Source organism: Aethalodelphis obliquidens, unplaced genomic scaffold (genome assembly GCF_003676395.1).
Source record: "Aethalodelphis obliquidens isolate GAN/ISIS:26980383/991018 unplaced genomic scaffold, ASM367639v1 scaffold6, whole genome shotgun sequence".
NCBI lineage: Eukaryota > Metazoa > Chordata > Mammalia > Artiodactyla > Delphinidae > Aethalodelphis > Aethalodelphis obliquidens.
Genome location: NW_020837950.1, coordinates 12711915 through 12731610, shown reverse-complemented (window position 1 = coordinate 12731610; position 19696 = coordinate 12711915). Strand labels below are relative to the sequence as shown.

General features: G+C 42.2%; 2 protein-coding genes across 5 annotated transcripts in view; one reads left to right on the top strand and one right to left on the bottom strand.

Moving 5' to 3' along the window:
* The window catches only part of TLR1 (toll like receptor 1), a 43431-nt gene extending 33684 nt beyond the window's left edge, over positions 1 to 9747 (bottom strand). For both annotated transcript variants that reach the window (XM_027103165.1, XM_027103167.1), the window contains exon 1: positions 9566 to 9747. The gene's annotated coding sequence lies outside the window, so the exon portion shown is untranslated. The remainder of the gene's footprint in view (positions 1 to 9565) is intronic.
* Positions 9748 to 9862: 115 nt separating this feature from the next.
* FAM114A1 (family with sequence similarity 114 member A1) overlaps positions 9863 to 19696 on the top strand; it is a 60705-nt gene continuing 50871 nt past the window's right edge. Inside the window, exons 1-3 of one of the 3 annotated variants that reach the window (XM_027103162.1) lie at positions 9948 to 9963; positions 10526 to 10677; positions 18426 to 18781. In XM_027103162.1, coding sequence (XP_026958963.1) covers positions 18434 to 18781 — 348 coding nt within the window. In that variant the 5' untranslated portion in view covers positions 9948 to 9963; positions 10526 to 10677; positions 18426 to 18433. Of the gene's footprint in view, positions 9964 to 10525; positions 10678 to 18425; positions 18782 to 19696 lie in introns of those variants that run through there. The other 2 variants (XM_027103161.1, XM_027103160.1) reach the window with 2 other exon arrangements.

The following is a 19696-nucleotide window of genomic DNA, read 5'->3' as shown; positions in this document are numbered from 1 at the left end:
TGTCGGACATTACTGGAATTACCCCTGCACATGAATTTCCCCTTCAAAGGTCCTGAGCAAAGCATGTGGTCAGTAGGGTTTTCTGGGCTACAGATTAAAACAGTAATCAAATTTCTTAATTCATATGATCACGCAGCTTATGACAATTTCAGTATGAAGAAAAATGTTTTTCTAAGGTGATATTTATCTGTAAAAGTTTGCAGTCTGAATGTTAAATTGTCACCACAATGGAAAGTTATTGAACTTTGCCTGTTTTATCACCATTTTTAATATTTTCAATATAATTGTAACTACCATGATCAATCAGTTTTGAAGCATTATTTTAGCTGGATGGGATACTTTAAAATAAAATGAACTTAGGTTCAAGAATTGGTTTTTAAAAAATCAACTTTTAAGGAAAGTTTAGTAGTTACCACATCCAGGGGAAATTACATCCTGTTTCTCCATGTTCTGACCAACATTTGGTATTGTTAGATGTTTTCATTTTTAATTCTAAAATAATAAATGCCACTGAGATCCTGCAAGACTAATTAAAAATCAATTTTCTAAAGGCCATTTAGAATAATTTTAGAACAATATCAACAAAGCTTGATGATACAAAAAGAGGATGTCTGATTAACCAGATACTTCAGGCAGCCAGGATACCCTGTTCCCAAGACTTTCCCTTAACTGAGGTTCTGTAAAGAACTGAACATATGAGTTAAATAATCATTCTATAATTAATCCCACTGTTTGGCATTATTTCATCGTTAAAAAAACAAGTTAAGACTGTACAGTCTGACCCACGACAAAGTTGGACATCAGGGTTAGAATCACTTCTGCTTTCACGGGGAAGGAAAGGCCAACTTCTTACTATACATTCTTACTCATCAAACATAACAGGAAGCCTTCACAGGCCTGGGGAGGGTCAACAAGCAGTGGCTGGATCTCTGCTGAATGAGCAGAGGAGACGGCTAGAGTGGAGTGGGTGCCTGTGACGCTGGGAAACCAGCTTTGTGAAACAGGCAGAAGAGAAAGGAACCAGCTATGGGTTTGAGGGAATTTCAAACAACACTGAGCCAAAGTCTTTAAGAAATAAGCACACATACATGGCTGCAGATTTGGTCACATCACACAGTGACAAAATGTTTATGAGCATTTGGTCACAAACGCTCATTAGGGTATTGCACAATAATGCTGGTTTTCGGAAACAAAGAGGCTATTCTTGTTGAGGCTGTTAGAATTCTGAGAAATGTCTTTAAGGAGATGAGAAAACCCACAAAAATCAGGTAATATGCAAGATGGCATGGCAGTGGAACAAACAAACAGACAGTGCTGGGCAGAAGTCCTCCAAATGCCATGTCCTAGCTGTATGGCCTTGGGCACGTGGCTTAACCTCAAAGACTCCATTTATTCATCCACAAAATGGGAGTGCTTGTGACTTTTTTGGGAAGATAATAAATAAAAAGTGTCTGGAATAGTGATTTCCATAGAAGACAAGTCATTATAGTAAGGAGTTTTAGAATTCTATGCAAGCCTCACATTTTTTATGCTGAGGTGGAAAGACTATGAAATGAAGAAAAGCAAAGGGCAGAAGAGTATGGAGAGTGTTTCAGACTTTGCATAAAATCCAGTCCCTCAGACATCTGCACAGGTTATCTTCTTGCGAGGAGTAAGGCACACACAGAGGAGAGACACACACATACAGAGAAAGGAACAGGCCAGGTGAAAACAGAGGCAGAGGTTGGAATTCTGCAGCCACAAGCCAAGGAATGCCCGGAATCACCAGTAGCTAGCAGCCCTGCCAGCACCTTGATTTTGGACTTCCAGCCTCCAAAAGTGTAAGAGAATAAATTTCTCTTGTTCTAAGCCACCTGATTTGTGGGAATTTGTTATGGCAGCCACAGGCATCTAACACAAGGGTCTACATACTTATGCTGACATCTGCATAAAAATCTTTTTTTCTGAGGGGATACTTAAGAAACTGTTACCTTTGAGCCAAAGAACCAAGGGAGGGAGATATTTTTACTCATCATTTTATGCTCTTTTGTCCTGTTTGATTTTTTTTTTTTTTACTATGTACATGCATTACTTTTATTTTTAAAAAATAAAATAGCATTATAGTGGGATAAGTAAAATAGTCTAAAGCCAGCAAATATACTGTCCCTATACAAACAGAAGCAAGACATTACTTTAATGATTTTTGTTCTTTAAAAAAACTTCTCTTTCCCTGGAAAATCAATTAAAAAATCAATTGCCTACCAACAGGTTTGAAACAAGTTATATAAAAATGATCAGCATCATAAAATATACAAACCACTAGAAATGAAATTGATAACCTAGATATTAAATATTAATATTAAAACCAAAATCTTCTGCTGAATTAAAAAGAAAAAACAAAACACATTCCAGAAGATACTTGTAACACACATAACCACAAAAGGATTAATATCTGAAATATATAAAGAATTCCTACAAATCATTAATAAAATGGCTAACAAACCCAATGGGGGTGGGGGTAGGAATTAGCAAAGGATATAATCAAATGGATAACAGGATAACATTAAGACAACCAGGAGACACCATTGTACACCCCTGGGATGGACAAAAATTAAAACATCTAATGATACCAAGTGTTGGTCACAATGTGAGGAAACAGGACCTCTTACACATGTCCAGAGATTCTGACTTAAATAGTCCAGGATGGGGCCAGATATCAGTATTATTTTGAAAGCTCTTCAGGTGATTCCACTCCAACCCAGTGAGGATCAGGGCGCCCTGAGACCTAAACGCCATCCTGAACACCGCGCCCTCTAGTGGTCCCTAGTGGTCTCCAGTGGTCCCTCTTTTCCTCACACCTCAGGGCCTGGAGGTGATGTAGGTTTCCCTGACTCTCACTGCTACTTCCAGATCACTGTTCTTCCCTCCAACCCTTGAAACCTACCCCTCCTGGTTGCAGTCATCCACAGGCCCATCACTCCCTCATTCACTGAGTATTTCTGCACCATTCACTGTCTGAGTCTAACACCACCACTGTCATAATTCTAGTGATTTCAGTAGCTATGTAGAGATTCTTTCATTCCCCTGGCTTCTTAGTTCTTCGATATTCTCTCTTCTAATGAGCTTGTCCTGAAACCTACCTCAGCCATGCATTCCCTTATTGTACCCTACATATTATTATTACCAATGGCTGTGCTCTCTCCATAACCTCTCTTGCCAGCATCCCGCTTTTCAACTAGCGCCTCTAACTCTTTCTCTCAGATGCCATCAATTCCCCAGTCCCACTGCACTGGACTGAAAGATCATGGTCCACCCTTTTAACCATCTCTCTGAATTCACCCTCAGCTACCTTACTCCTCTCTCCTCAACCCAGGTTAAATCCAACTCGCCACTGGACTATATTGAGCCTGACCAGCTGAACATAGTTGGAGAAAATACACACCCATGCTGAAATTCATGACTTGAAATTCATGACTGGATCCCAACCTCAAGAGGGAGAAGCCATTCTACTATCCTTTTTGCTCCCCTTCCTTAGCCCATTCACTCTCACTGTCCTACACATCCTCCTCTTATGCTTCCAACACCTCCTTTCCTTCCTCACTTTCAGCTGCTGATACTTCATTTTTCAGGAAGAAAATAAATGCAGCCAGAAGAGCATTTCCACATCTTCCCTCCAAAATTCTACTAGTGCCTACTTGTCCCTGTTCTATCTGTGCTTTCCTCTGTTCTCCTGAATAAACTCTCTGTGTCGAGCCAATTCCTCCCCATTAAGCACTGAACCTCACTCCTGCTTATCTACTCAAGGAAATCCCTTTACAATTATCCTCTCTACATTGCATCATCATTTTTTTTTGCTCTGATGTATGATTCCAATTAGCATATAATGCTACAATTTCTCTCATAGTAAAAAACAAAACCCTCCTCTGAACCCACAACCTCTTCCTCTCTGCTCCTCTTTACACTAAAAATCCTTGAAAAAGTTGATTTACTCACTAACTGCAATTATTCTCCTCCCATCTTCTCAAATCCTCTCTCTCTCTCTCTCTCTATATATATATATATATATATATATTTTCATATTCTTTTCCATTATGGTTTATTACAGGATAATGAATACAGTTCCCCGTGCTATACAGTAGGACTTGTTGTTTACCTATTTTATATAACTCCTAATTTATCCCTCCCCCACCCCCTTTCCCCTTTGGTAACATAAGTTTGTTTTCTGTGTCTGTGAGTCTGTTTCTGTTTCATAAACAAGTTCATCTGTATCATATTTTAGATGCCACATATAAGTGATATCATATGGTATCTGTCCTTCTCTTTCTAACTTACTTCACTTAGTATGATAATCTCTAGGTCCATCCACAATCTACCTCAAACCCCAAACCTGTCCCTTTTGCATCCTTCCTCATCTCAGTAAATGATACTTCTATTCTTGCAGGCTAAATTCCTTGGAGTAATTTGAGACTTCTTTCTTTTCGCTCAAACTCCACACCCAATCCATGAGCAAATTTTGTTGAGTTTTTCTTTAAAATATATCCACAAGCAAAACCGCTCTCATGCCCTCTACCACTCCCACGTGGCCAAACCATCAATTCCCTCACGTGGGTAACTGCAGTGGACCCCTAATTGGTCTATCTGGCTCTACCTTTCCCTCCATCCCCCCCAACCCCATCCCAACCCAATTAAAATCATGGCACACTCCTACTCAAAAGCTGTAAGGATTCCCTTGCCACTCAAAGCATAAGCCAAATCCCTACCATGGTTTGCAAGGCACTGCCTGGTCTGCCCCATCTCTCAGTCTTCAGTGCCTCTGTGGCCTCATTTCCTTCCACTCTGCCCCATCCTCCCTCTGCTCCAGCCACACTGGCCATCTTACCATGCTGTGAGCACACCAAGCATGCTCCCACACTGCTCCTGCCGTTCCCCCTGCCTGAAACTGTCCCCACATATCACCGTTGTTCACTCCCTCACTTCCTTAAAGTCTACACTGAAGTGCCGCTTTATCTGCAGGGCCTTCCCTGACCACAGCTGCTCCCACCCATCATTCCCTAGACCCTATAGACTATATTCTGCTTTATTCCACCACCTTGCACATTATCTAGTTAGGGTCTATCTGCCTTGCGACAGAATATAAATTCTTGGAGGGCAGGACTTTGCTCTGCTCCTTATATCATCCCTAGTACCTAGATCAGTTTTAGGTACGTAGCGCACTCTCAAAAAAATTTTGTTTAGGGGCTTCCCTGGTGGTGCAGTGGTTGAGAGTCCACCTGCCGATGCAGGGCACACGGGTTCGTGCCCCGGTCCGAGAAGATCCCACATGCCGCAGAGCGGCTGGGCCCGTGAGCCATGGCCACTGAGCCTGCGCGTCCGGAGCCTGTGCTCCGCAACGGAAGGGGCCACAACAGTGAGAGGCCCGCGTACAGCAAAGAGAAAATTAAAAAAATAAAAAAAATTTTTGTTTAATGAATGGTTGGGACCACAGTGTAGAACGATTTCATAATATCTAGTGATGGTCAACTGGCTATTCCATTTCTAGCCTGGGATACAAGAAAACATATACAAAGTTGACCATAGCAGCTCTATATGCAATATAGTAGGTAGCACTATATTGGCATTCAGCACATGTAACAACATGTAATAGTGAAACATGAAACACACTAAATGTCCATCGTGTGGGGAATGGATATATGTGGCACATTCATACAATGGAATCCCATGAAGACTTAAAAATGCATGTACTGGAGCTACATGTATGAATATGAATGATTCTCAAAAATATAATGTTGAGTAAATAAGTGTACAGGATGTTATTTATAACATTTTAAAACACTGAAAAACAATTTTATATAGTGTTGATGAATGAGGATATGTGCAGCCAAATGTAATAGAACTATGGGTGGGAAGGATGCACAACAACCTCAGGACACTCGTTACCGTTACCTCTGGAGAAGGTGGAGACCAGGAGGAACAGGGTTCAAACATATCTGTAACTTTTTTCTTTTTAAAAGAAGGTTCTAAAATAAATGTGGCAAAAAATAAGATTTGTTAAATCTACATATTTTCATACCATTCTCTACTTTTCTTCACACACATAAGTATTTGTCATATTTTTCCCAACCTGGGTTCTTGGACTCTTTAATCAATAGAAATTGCTAAGAGGCCAGACGAGGAATTCAGGCAAGGCTTTATGGGGACTCGTGCTGCAGCACGAGGGATTGAAAACAAGTAACAGGTGCCCTTGCTCGAGCCCCAAGGTGGGTGAGCTGGTCCCTTAAATGGGGTGAGGGTGAGGGCAGATTGGTGGGTTGGGCTGGAGGGTGGCTTAGGTCATTTGCCTACCCCCTTGGTGGTGCTGCACGCAGGGATCATGCTCAGGACCCTGCTTTTGCTCCTGGCACTTCAAAAGTGGCAGTTGGGTTTTGGCTTTTTTGTATCTTATTGTTCATATTTTGCCCCAACTGCACATGCATGCAGCTATCTTTAGTCCCTCATAGTTTCTTTGTATTCTGTTGCTTGAGGAGACATGTGTCCAGGTGCAAGCAGTGCAGGAAAGGGTCCCAGGTCCCAGGTCCCAGTTCCCAGCCTGTCTCAATATTATTCTCTAGTTTTCTATATATTTTAACTACTCCTGAGTTTTTTAAATAAAAATTGCTTACATTGCCAAAAATTAAAGTTTTGAAATAAACCAGGTGGGCTTGAAGCAGCAACATTTGAGTAAAACGGCATAATTAGCAGTTGGCAACAAAACCTGTTGCTTGATTGATAGTCTCTTATTGTAAAGATACAGTTTGGGTCAAAGGAGAAAGAAAACTGGATAAACCTACCTAAGGAGACAAAAGACCTGTACTCCTAAAACTATAAAACTGATGAAAGAAATCGAAGATGACACAAACAGATAGAAAGATATACCATGTTGTATATACCATTGATTGGAAGAATCAATATTGTCAAAATGACTATACTATCCAAGGCAATCTACAGATTCAATATTATCCCTATAAAATTACCAATGGCATTTTTCACAGATCTAGAACAAAAAATTTTTAAAATTTGTATGGAGACACAGAAGGCCCTGAATAGCCACAGCAATTTTGAGAAAGATAAATGGAGCTGGAGGAATTAGGCTCCCTGACTTCAGACTATACTACAAAGCTATAGTCATCAAAACAGTATGGTACTGGCACAAAAACAGAAATATACATCAATGGAACAGGATAGAAAGCCCAGTGATAAACCCACTCACCTATGGCCAATTAATCTACAACAAAGGAGGTAAGACTATACAATGGAGGAAAGACAGTCTTTTCAATAAATGGTGCTGGGAAAATTGAACAGCTACATGTAAAATAAAAAAAGAAATTAGAACATTCTTTAACACCATACACAAAAATAAGCTCAAAATGGATTAAAAACCTAAATGTAAGGCCAGATACTATAAAACTCTTAGAGGAAAACATAGGCAGAACACTTTGACATAAATCGCAGCAATATCTTTTTCAAGCCATCTCCTAGAGTAATGGAAATAAAAACAAAAATAAACAAATGGGAACTAGTTAAACTCAAAAGCTTTTGCACAGCAAAGGAAACCATAAACAAAATGAAAAGACAACCCACAGAATGGGAGAAAATATGTGCAAATGATACAACCAACAAGGGACTAGTCTCCAAAATTTACAAACAGTTCATGTGCCTCAATATCAAAAAAACAAACAACCCAGTCAAAAACTTAGCAGAAGACCTAAATAGACATTTCTCCAAAGAAGACATACAGATGACCAAGAGGCACATGAAAAGATGCTCAACATCACTAATTATTAGAGAAATGCAAATCAAAACTACAATGAGATATCACCTCACACCAGTCAGAATGGTGTTAAAAATCTAAAGATAATAAATGCTGGAGAGGGTGTGGATAAAAGGGAACCCTTCTACACTGTTAGTGGGAATGTAAATTGGTGCAGCCACTATGGAAAACAGTATGGAGGTTCCTTAAAAAACTAAAAATAGAGTTACCATATGATCCAGCAATCCCATTCTTTTGCATATATTCATAGAAAACTCTAATTCAAAAAAAATACATGCACCCCAATGTTCATAGCAACATTATTTACAAGAGCCAAGACATGGAAACAACCCAAATGTCCATCAACAGATGAATGGATAAAGAAGATGTGGTACATATATACAATGGAATATTACTCAGCCATTAAAAAGAATGAAATAATGCCATTTGCAGCAACATGGATGGACCTGGAGATTATCATACTAAGTGAAGTAAGAGAAAGACAGATATGATATTGCTTATATATGGAATCTTAAAAAAAATGATACAAGTGAAGTTATTTACAAAACAGAAACAGACTCACAGACTTAGAGAACGAACTTATGGTTACCAGGGGGGAAGAGTGGTGGGAGATACATTAGGAGTTTGGGATTGACATGTACACACTGCTATATTTAAAATAGATAACCAGCAAGGACCTACTGCATAGCACAGGGAACTCTGCTCAATATTCTGTAATAACCTAAATGGGAAAAGAATTTGAAAAAGAATAGATACATGTATATGTACAACTGAAACTAACACAACATTGTTAATCAACTGTACTCCAATATAAAATTTAAATTAAATTTAAAAACAAGGGGAGGGGGTTTCCCTGGTGGCACAGTGGTTGAGAGTCCGCCTGCCGATGCAGGGGACACGGGTTCATGCCCCGGTCCGGGAAGATCCCACATGCCGCAGAGCGGCTGGGCCCGTGAGCCATGGCCGCTGAGCCTGCCCATCTGGATGGAGCCTATGCTCCGCAATGGGAGAGGCCACAACAGTGAGAGGCTCGCGTACCGCAAAAAAAGAAAAAAAAAACACAAAGAGAGGAATGCCTGATAGGGCTGTTGCCTTTCAGCAGGGCAAGGAGGGGCAGGTGTGGCAAAGGTATTTGCTATGCCCTAGGCAGGCACAGAAGTCACAGGCAATGGTGTTTGTGTCTGTGGTACACCAAAACACACCTGTCACACCTGGAATACAATTTGCTAACACTCACAATGGCAGAACTCAGAAAGAATCACTGTTTTTAAAATTAAATTTTCCCTAAACTTTATACAAAAAATTACAATACACATACATATTCACAAGAATAGGTTTATACTATATACACACTTTTGTAAGCTTCCCTTGCTCTCAACTTAATATTCGGCTATGGCTCGCCTTCCTTCCATATCAACAAATTGGACGTACAGTTATAGTTAATGACTACAGCATGTCCGATTGTTTGAAGTTACCATAGTTTACTTCACCAATCTTTTTACTGGGGGACAGATTATTTCCGCGATATTTTCCCCGGCATAAACAACCACAATAAACATCCTTGGACATACATATTTGTACATTTGTTTACTTAGTACAATTCGCAGATGTGGAATTCCTGGGCCAAAGCTAATACATTTGAATTTTGATCCGCATTTCTAAACTGGCCTTCTAGAAAGTATTTTTATTCGGTTGATTGGTTTTAAATCAAATTACACTCCCACAAACAGAGTAAGACAAAGCTGTTTAAAGCACCACCAGGGGATCGCAAACTCTTACTGAACTTGAGCGGCCCCTTCTCGGTGAAACTGCGGTGTTTCCTGGGCGCTTTTAAAGGAAGGAAAGGGATCCGGAGAACCCCGAGTCCCGCCCTGGGTGGGGGTGGGCGCCCCTCCAGTTCACCCGGAGGCGCAAAGCCAGAAAAGCCAAGCTCCCCAAGCTTGGTCGGAAGCGCGCCCGCGACCCCCGCAGCCTGAGGAAATAGGTGCCTGGGGTTTCCGCCGCGTTCTGGGCTGGGGCGGGGTCACGGGGGGCGGGGCCCTGTCGGGGCCGCGGGGCGGGGCAGCTCGGCTCGTCAGCCCTCCTGGCCCGCCTTCAGGCCGCGTCCCCGCCAGCCCTGCCGACGTGGCGGGGCGGGACCCGGCGGGCGCTCCCGCGCGCACTCGGCCGCCTGAGCGGTAAGAGCCCTGGGTAACTCTCGCCGTCATCCCCTTCCCCGGGCGGGCAGATGGGGAGGGGGGTGGATGCGGGGACAGCCGCCGCGGGGTGGTGGGGAGACCCTGCCGTCGCTGCTTGTCCTGTTCCCGGAGTCGGCAGGGGCTTGGCACGGGGCGCAGGACTCGGAGGACCGGCCTTGGGTGAGGGTCCCGGGCGGCGCGAGCGTTGCGGCCGAGGGCCCTGCGTGGGTGCGGGCGTGTGAGTGTGTGTGTGTGAGTGTGTGTCGCTCCGGGTCCACGCTCATGCACACACCCACACGCCCGCACTCTGGCTCTGCCCCCTCGGCCGGCGAGAACCTCTGCGGAGCCTGTCTTGTGCTCCCGAAGTATCCGGTCCAGCACCATGCAAGTCGGAAAAAGTTTCCCCAAGGTCCTAGGTTCGACTGAGAGGTAGGCTGCGGGGTCTCCGCAGCGGGGGACACAGAGGAAGCAAGTCCCATCCCGGGGTTCGCTGCCCTTGGCCTCGGAAAACTGAGCTCAGGCCTTGACCTCCCACCCAAGCTCATCATCTCTCCCCCTGCAGACGCCGGCCGTGCTGGCTCTTCCACCCCAGCCAACACCCTAAGCCAGCAGCACCTCCATTCACAGCTCCCAGGTTGAGTCCTACTCCCTACGCCAGCTCCCCAGCCCCCCCATCTGCCCACCCAGTTGGCTCATCTTCTTCCCTGGAGTCTGGTGAGTATTTCCAGCCATCTCAGATCAGGCGCCTAAACTTCACTGCCCTTTCCTAGAGTAGGAGACCTCTCTGTATCATCTTAAGAGTGATCTCTGTCCTACCGATCCTATCAATTCCCATCCTAAACACGGAGAGAGTCAGGCAGGTAGCTTTTTAAAGTCAATGTCTCTTGAATTCCAGAAGACCTCAGCCAACCTGAGGAAACTGAGAATGAGGCAGGCTTACTCCTCAGAGGCCTCTCTCTGCCTTCTTTTCCACCTAGTGCTCCTTTCCTACCTCACCCATATCCATTCCCTGTCCTCTCCTTCCTTTCTCCATCAAAACCTGAGCTCAGGAAAGACTGATAAACTCTTTACATCATAAGCTTTAAGCAAAAGAAGGAAACTTTCAGGGTGGAATTTGAGGCTCCACGGAGCCAGTGCAGAAGGAATTTGAGGGTAGGAAGGGACCTTGCTGAATCTCAGGGATTCAGACCATATAAGCAGCCATTTATTTATAAGACCAGGCTTACAGGACTGAGATGGTGAAGAGATCTTCTGGGTACTCTGGGATCTCGATACAGGGAGGCCTTGGTGAGCTATGAATTACTCTCATCTGCCTCTCCACAGGGGTTGTCGTCACTCCTGCTTTCCAGAAGATTCTCTGTAATGTTTCTGTAGGACTTTATACTCCACAAGCTTCAATTAAAGCAGGATTCAGTTTGAAAAAAATAATAATAAGACCAGGCTTATATGGAACGTTGTTTCTTTTTAATCAATATCAAACAATATATTTCAGTTCAGTAAATATTAGAGGGTCCAAAGCCAAACTATGTGCTTGTTGGTCACAGTTCTGGAGGAGAGAATGACAGAGAAATAAATATTCCTTATAAATTCCATAGAAGTCCATGCAAGGTATCATGAAAAACATGGAAGAGAGAGTAATTCATTCTTTGGAAGGAGTGGGACAAATTCAGGAAAATTTCAAAGTAAACAGTGACATTACACATTGAGAAACAAATAGGAACTTGCCAGGCAGTTGGAGACAGGGCATCCTGGGCAGAGAAACCAGCATAAGCAGAGGTGGGGATGTTTATGAGCTGTGCCGGCAGTGATGGAGCATCTGGTGAGGGAAGAGTGTCGGGTGTGTTGAGAGTTACAGAAGCGGATAGAGAGATTGGAGCTGGATTGTGCGGGGCCACGGATGCCATACAAAGGTGTTTAAACCTAATGGTTTTTAAACAGGGGAGCAGGTAGGTCCTCTCCGTGTTTCATAAAATTACCTGGCAGACACGTGGAGGCCGGACGGGAGGAAAAAGAGACTGGGCTCTGGGCACGTGTACTTGTCAAGCACCGTAGAAACTCTTGCAACCTGGTTAAGAGCCTGTCATCCACAGTTTTTGTTCCTGGTCTTTCACTTACTGGCACTTTTTGAAATTGGGAGCAGTGATTTCACACAGGGTATGGTATTACCAAATTCTTATTTTGCCAAGTGAGATCATTAAAAAAAAATCCATGCACTACACCACTATTTCGTAAAATGAAAGACATTTTAATACCAGGAAAAGCACGAAGGCTAAACTTGCAAGATGAAGGCAGTGCTTTACATTTAATAAATTTAGATTGATGAAAAACTCGCTATCTTGTCCTCATTTTCCTCTGTCATCATGGACTGGTTCCAGTCCTGCAGTCTGGTGTTGGGGAACAAAGTATCCAGATCATTTTGTCCAGCCTTACTCTACGTAGGAGGGAGTGAGGAACAACAACAAGAATGAGCTGTACGCCCACAGAGGGATGGTGGGACCAGAGCATGGCTCTTTGCGCCTCAGCATCCATCCCTCCCATCCCTCGCTATTCCTCCATATCGCTCTTGGTCCAGCCACACAGCATCTGTTCTGAATATCTAGATTCATTCTTGGGCATTTGCACATACTCTTATCCCATCATGCCTGAATAACTATCAAAGCCGCTATCAAGGTTCTCCCATGTATGAGATCAGTCTTGTTCAGGCACATCTTTCCCTGCTTTGATGTGCAGTTTTGCATCATCACTTAACCATTTCATGTTAGATGCAATAGTTTCCTGGGCCTTCACTGACCAGGAATAAAATGAAAACAGATTATTTGTTTTCTGAAGGATAGTAACCATGTCTTCCGTTTTAAACTTATTTTTGGAACTATGATGTTGCTGCTCCAATACCTAGCATAGTTCTGGGAGCATTCTAGGTGATGAATGAATTTACTCATGAAAAACTAACTTATTCCCAGCCCATAAAGGCTTCTTTATATGCCACTCTTCCTCTCCTTGGAATCTACTGAAGAAGCCTCCTTGTTTCTGTGGGTTGAGGCTCCCTAGCATCAAAGCCACAGGACATGGCTGCAGCGATCAACATTCCAAACCATAAATCGGGAGATTTTAAGTCTGACTGCTTCTGGGGCATCCAGGCAGAGGTGGGGGCTGTCCCAGGAAAGAGCATGTATCACAGCTGTGGTCCTTCTGGACACCAACAGTCACTGCATAGAAACAGCTGTGTCTTTAGAACACAATTTCTAATGGCTTCAGACAAAAGGGCACCGCCTTAAAAAAGATTACATATCTCCTGTCATAATAACATCCAGAGTAGACAAAGATCTACCAGGACAAAAAAGGTTTGGGAGGGGATTCTTTTTTGGTTTTGGTTTAGGGAAAATGTGGACCTGTAACAGGCAGAAGTTCATGTACAATTAGAAGTTAAAGTAGGGCTGAATATTATGGTGACCATTTTCATTATTTGAACAGATGTAAAAATATAGTCTTTCTGAAATGTATAAGTTGTCTATAAATATTTCCTAACAGTATTGGTTCAGCACCTGATAGATGAACTTTGGGCATGTTTCTGAAGGAATGGCTTCATGTTGTTGCTTGAATACAGAGCAGCTGCAGGGAAGAGAGGTTTTGTTCGATAATTTTTCCACAGTTGAGGTGAGCTGACTTAGGGCAGTTTGGCCATCAGAGATGGATGAGGGCTGTAGGGCTCCTCTGTGCAACATCCCTACCAAGACTGATTGTACTATGAATCCACCTCTCAGATGGAGTTCTGCCTCACACTCACATGTATATTAGCGACCAGGCTCAGTTATGTAGCTTGTTCTTGTAGGTTGATGAAGTCCTAGCTCTCTTTGCTTTTAGGACTGCTCTGGTGGCAGGACTCAGCTAACCTTCTAATCAGGCTTTGATGTTCTGCAATTAGCAGAAGAACTAGAAAAACTCTACTGCAAAGTTCAATAGCTGCTGGACTGAATATAATCTTCTGCCCTGGAAATGGAAGAGCTGAAAGCACTTGTGCATAATTTCTTGCCAGTCCACTTTAAGCACTATTTCCATTTTATCAGTGAAAAATGCTTTTAATACCCCTTAGGATAAGTAGTACCCCCTGATAAATAGCGATCAGAGAGAGGGATAATTGAACCCTCTCAAAAGGTGAACACTTCATTACAGAATCTGAAATGCTAAGTAAGTAAAGACCCTGGAGAGTATATTCCTGAATAGGGCGCTTCAAATGTTAACCAGCCACCCTCAGGGCATAAAATCCAGCTAACTCACATAGATGTCACATGGTATGTGCTGAAATAGTTTAGCACTGGGAACAGTATCACAACAATTGAGGGTGAAGCAGATACAACAAAGTGTTTATAATGCTTTTCATTCACCCATGAATGTTTATCATAACCAGGTTTATTCTCATGTTCCTGCTTATAGAGAAGTGAAATAGCTTGGAACTTCTTAATAATCCAGATTAATAAGGATTTTCAAATTATCTTACAAAGAAATTAAGATATCAGACAGTGCCTATGACCAGCTGTTGACGAACAGAAAAATGGGAATATAAGTGATGTCCAGTATGGACCCATTCTCCTTATGATTGTGCCCCTAGGACCCAGGCGGGGTTAGGGCAAATTAGGACAGAGAACTCTAGGCCATGGCCGTCAAGCAATGTCCTAGACCATGGGTTAGCAAACATTTTCTATAAACAGCCAGCTAATAAATATTTTAGGCTTTGCAATTTTGTGGGCCATATGGTCTCTGTTGCAGCTATTCAACTCCGCTGGTGCACTAGAGAAGCCATAGACAGTACATAAACAAATGAGCATGTCTGTGTTCCAATAAAATTTTATTTACCAAAACAGAGGGAAGGCAAATTTAGCCAGCAGGCTGTAGTTTGGCAGCCCCTCTCCTAGGCCAGTCCTGACTCAAGGTTTTCATAAAGATTTTATAAGTTTCCATGTGATGATAGCTTTTCAAGTACCCTCCCTCAATCTCATCCCCCTCCCATGAACCACAGTAACTACTCCTTTTCTGTACAGTGGCCTTTTTCACTCTTTACTATTTCATCTAGGCATTGACCATACTCATTGACAGACCATATCCAACCTTGAATATCTGAAATTTAATATCCCACCTAAAAGGAAATATGCATTATTTGCCTTTCCCATCTGTAGACTTGTTTACAGGTGTGTTATCAGAGAATTCAAGTATTTTTGTTTAAAAAGAGACATTCTAACTCAGTTATCTGGGAGGTGAAGGAACAAAGGAAAGACAATATGGGTCATTTGGAACCACTTGCTGTAAGATAACTCCTGAGTAGTGAATGGGATAAAGACATTTTCTGCTTGCTTTCATTCCAAATTACACTTTAATCTCCACAAAAATATTAATACAACTCAACACACATATTTCTTGAGCTTCCCACTATGTTCAAGAAACCATGTTAAGTGCTATATAAAATATGAAGACAAAACAAGGAAGATCCTTGTCTTCATAGAATTTACAGTATAGTAGGAAAACACTCAAACGACTGATCAAAGGCGATTGTAACCCTCCAAAGTGAGACAGATGCAAAGCACTCTGGGAAGTTCAGAGGAAGAAAAGTTATATCCAGTTGGGAAGAACAAAAATAGAGGAGGCGGTTATTTTAAATGGGCCTTAAATATGTTAAAACAACATACTGAACCAACAGCCATCTGAGGTTCTTTTGTGAATGTCAGGCATTTTTCACATACTTATGTTGTCTCACTTAAGGATTTGGAAGGGCATCGTGGGAGGTAAACCTAGTGGGATCAGAGCACAGAGGTCCTTGGATGGCAGCTGAAGGATGTAGCTTCATCTCAATAGGAAGTGGGAAGCCCCTGAGGATGTCTGAGCAGGAGATGATGTAATTAAAGCAGTGAGGTAAAGGGTGGGGAAGGATGGGGAAGTGAAAGGGAGAACAATGGAGAGGTAACCCCAATATTGAAATCATCAACATGAACCAAATTGAGGACCTGACTGAAGGTGATGGCAGGGAAAATAGAAGTCAAAGAAAGGATATGGATTCTGAATAAAGAGCCTCTAGGATTTGAGCACTGGTTGAATGTAAGAGAAGAGGCAAGTGGCATTGCAGATAGGGCTCCGACGTGGCTCAATCTCAAAGTCAGACGTGGGTTCAGATCTCAAATCTGCCACTGTTTCTTAAAGTGTGACCTCTGAGCATCAGTTGCCTCATCTGTAAAATGAAGCTCGTCGTAGCTAACTCACAGGAGATAGCACATTTAAAGAGCTTGGATTTAATAGGCACTCAGCAAATGATAGCTATTGATATTATATATTCTTGAGAAAGTGAAGGTTTGGTCAATGACAGCTCTGAGATTTTAAGCCTGGGTTATTGGAGAAATCTAGGTGCCATTAAAAGAAACACAAAGGTCAAAGTGAAGATCTAGAATTAATGGCAAGACAACAGGTTTCCTTTGGGATAGAAAGAGATGTTCAGCTGACGATTAGAACTGCTTATCCAATGGTAGAATTTTTTCTATGGCAGTGTATTGAGATATAATTCATACATAACAAAGTTTACATACTAAAACTTCACTCTTTTTAAATGTGCAGTTCAGTGGTTTTTAACATGTTCACAGAATTGTACAGCCATTACCACTATCTAGTTTTAGGACATTTTCATCACCCACAAAAGAAATCTATACCCATTAGCAGCCATTACTCATTTCCCCTCCCTTCAGCCCCTAGAAGCCACTAATTTACTTTCTGTCTCTATAGAATGGAGGTAGATATTTGAGAGTCACAACATAGAAGTGTGTAAAACTGTGAGAAAGGAATGTGATTCACCAAGGGAGAGAAGGTAGCAAGAGAAAAGAAAATAGCTAGACAACTTTAGGGAATGGCTATTTGAGGGGACAAGAGGGTTGGCATAGGCACGTGAGTTCTAAGTCTGTGCCATCATGTGGCCAGTATGTTAAATGGCTTCCCATATACTGTGGTTTTAACAGTGACCAGAGATTTGACCAACTGGTAAACACTGAGGTCAACAAAAATACCCACTGATTTTCCTGAGACTTGGCTTCCTGTATAGTGAGAACACTGTGTCTTTATTTTAGACTAAGAAAATTATCATCTTGAATAAGCCTTCTAGATATGTGTTATTCAGTAAGATAGCCACTAGCCACACATACCTGTGTAAATTTAAGTTAACATTATTAAAGTTAATTTTTTTTTTGGCAGCACCGCATAGCTTGTGGGATCTTAGTTCCCCAACCAGGGATAGAACCCAGGCCCACAGCCCTGAAAGTGCCAAGTCCTAACCACTGGACCACCAGGGAATTCCCTAAAATTAAAATTAAAACTTAGTTCCTCAGTTGCCCTAGCCACATTTTAAGTGCTCAATAGCCACAGGTGACTGTTAGCTACCATATTGGCCAGTGCAGATACAGAACATTTTCATCATCACTGAAAGTTCTGTTGAACTGCACTGTTCGATATGATAGCAATAACTTGCAAGCTTCATAAAGAGTTTTCTCCTTCGTAGATTATTTTGTAATGGCTACATTCCTTATTTGGCTTAATATTGGCTTCTTTTTTTTCTGTTTCATCCTTGTGTTTTTCCATCTAAACTATTGTCCAAATATAGCCCAGGCCTTCATGGGCTGGTACCCAACAAGGCACACTTATGTGTATGTATGTCTCTCTCAATTTGAATTTCAGACCACATTGCAAAGCCAAATGTCAAATATTTTTTATAAGCTCTCAGGTATTTTCCATGCTTATTCTCATTATGGCTAAAAATATAATTAATAAAGTCATATTAAATAAGTACTTTCACAGATACAGATAATAGTCTTAGTTCCCATATGCATATTTATTTCTTCATGCCAAGTAAGAGATCCATGAAAGTTTAAAGAGAGCACGGTTGGCTTGTATTAGTTTTTTATTGCTGTTGTAACAAAGTACAACCAACATAGTGGTTTATAATAATACACATGTATTCTCTTATAGTTCTGGAGTCTCTGAGGGGAGAATGGTTTCCTTGACTTTTTCAGCTTCTAGTGGCCACCAGTGTACCTTGGCTTGTGGCCCCTTCCTTCATCTTCAGAATGCATCACTCCAATCTCTGCTTCTATCATCACATCACCTTTTCCTCTTTGTAGTCAAATCTCCCTCTGCCTCTCTCTGATAAGGACACTTGTGATTTCATTTAGGGCTCACCCAGATAATCCAAGCTTCTTAATTTAATCGTATCTTCAAAGTCCTTTTGGCCATATAAGGTAACATTCACAGCTTCCAAGGATTATGACATGTATATTTTGGGGGGCCATTATTCAGCCTACCCCAAGGTTACATAAACTTTCTTCTTCGTAGAAGAAAGGTTACCCCCACCAGATTTAACTTAATTATTCAGGGCTTTGAATTAACGTTTAACAATTCGGATTAAAGCATAAGATGTTTGTTTGTAATCATGTTGACAGATATTAAAATGTCTGATGATGGCGACGATACCTTAGCCACTGGAGACAAAGCAGAAATCACCAACATGCCCAACAGTGATACCTTACCCAAAGATGCAGAAGCGCACTGTGATTCAGCTACGATTTCAAATGAGCTAACGCCAGCTGACCCCAGAGGAGATGTACATGAAAATGCGGCTGTTCAGGGTGCAGAGACTGCTGACACTGGACTCACTGAGCAGCCCAAAGACCCCGGTCCCATGGAGCACCCCCGCAATGGAGAAGTGACTGAGGATACCCTTGTTGAATGCATTGACTCCGTCAACCTCGAGGCAGAACTTGGATCCGAAATACTCCTGAAAGAGCAGAGTAATCCGGTAGGAGTGGTTCACTTGACGCAGTTCAACCTAAGTTCTTACTGATACTACCATGGCCATAGATTTGTGCCAGGCTCTTTGGGTAGGGATTAGAAGTTCAGTATATACTGTGACATTACCTCTGTCGTCAAAGATGTGTTGTGTGGTGAGAAAAGGCATATATGAGAGTAATTGGTCATTATAATATTTGCATTTTGATAATTGTTTTATTATTAATAATAACAATCACCAATTATTGGGCACATCCTGTGTGCCAGGCACTCTGCTAGCTACTCTATATGTTATGTAATTCACTCTATACAACAGTTCTTTGAGGTTCTAAGCTGGATATTATTGACCTCAAGTTATAGATGAGGCAACCAGGCTCAGAGATATTAAGCAACCCAGTAAGATTAAGCTACTCAGTAGTATATGGAAGATATTGTAATATTGAACGTAATGAGTCCAAATTATTAATGAACCTGATTCCACCCTAAACAAGTCAGTGTTTCTTTAACATCACTCAAATTTTAATACATATTTACAAATCTACTGTGAAGATCTTAAACATTCAGATCACTCATTTATTATCACATACCGCCGTCCAGGGGACCAGAGGCAGAACACGTTCATGCTTCCCTTCAGTGCCTGCACCTGTCTCTCTGGGATATAAGACAGACCAGTGTCTCCCAGGTGGTACCTGGTTCCACATCAGTATGACCATCAAGCTGGGTTTTCCTGACACCTTCCCCTCCATCCATGTGGGGACTGGAAAGGGTGGGGAGGCCCTGTCCTCCAATCCTCCCTTCTAGAAGGATGCTACGGTATAGGGTAAATGAGAGTCTTCCCTCTGCCAGGCCCAGCCCTGCTCTCCTGGAGTGTACCACACAGATCACCGCCTTGAGGTGACTCTGCTGCAAGCAGTGAGGGACGGGA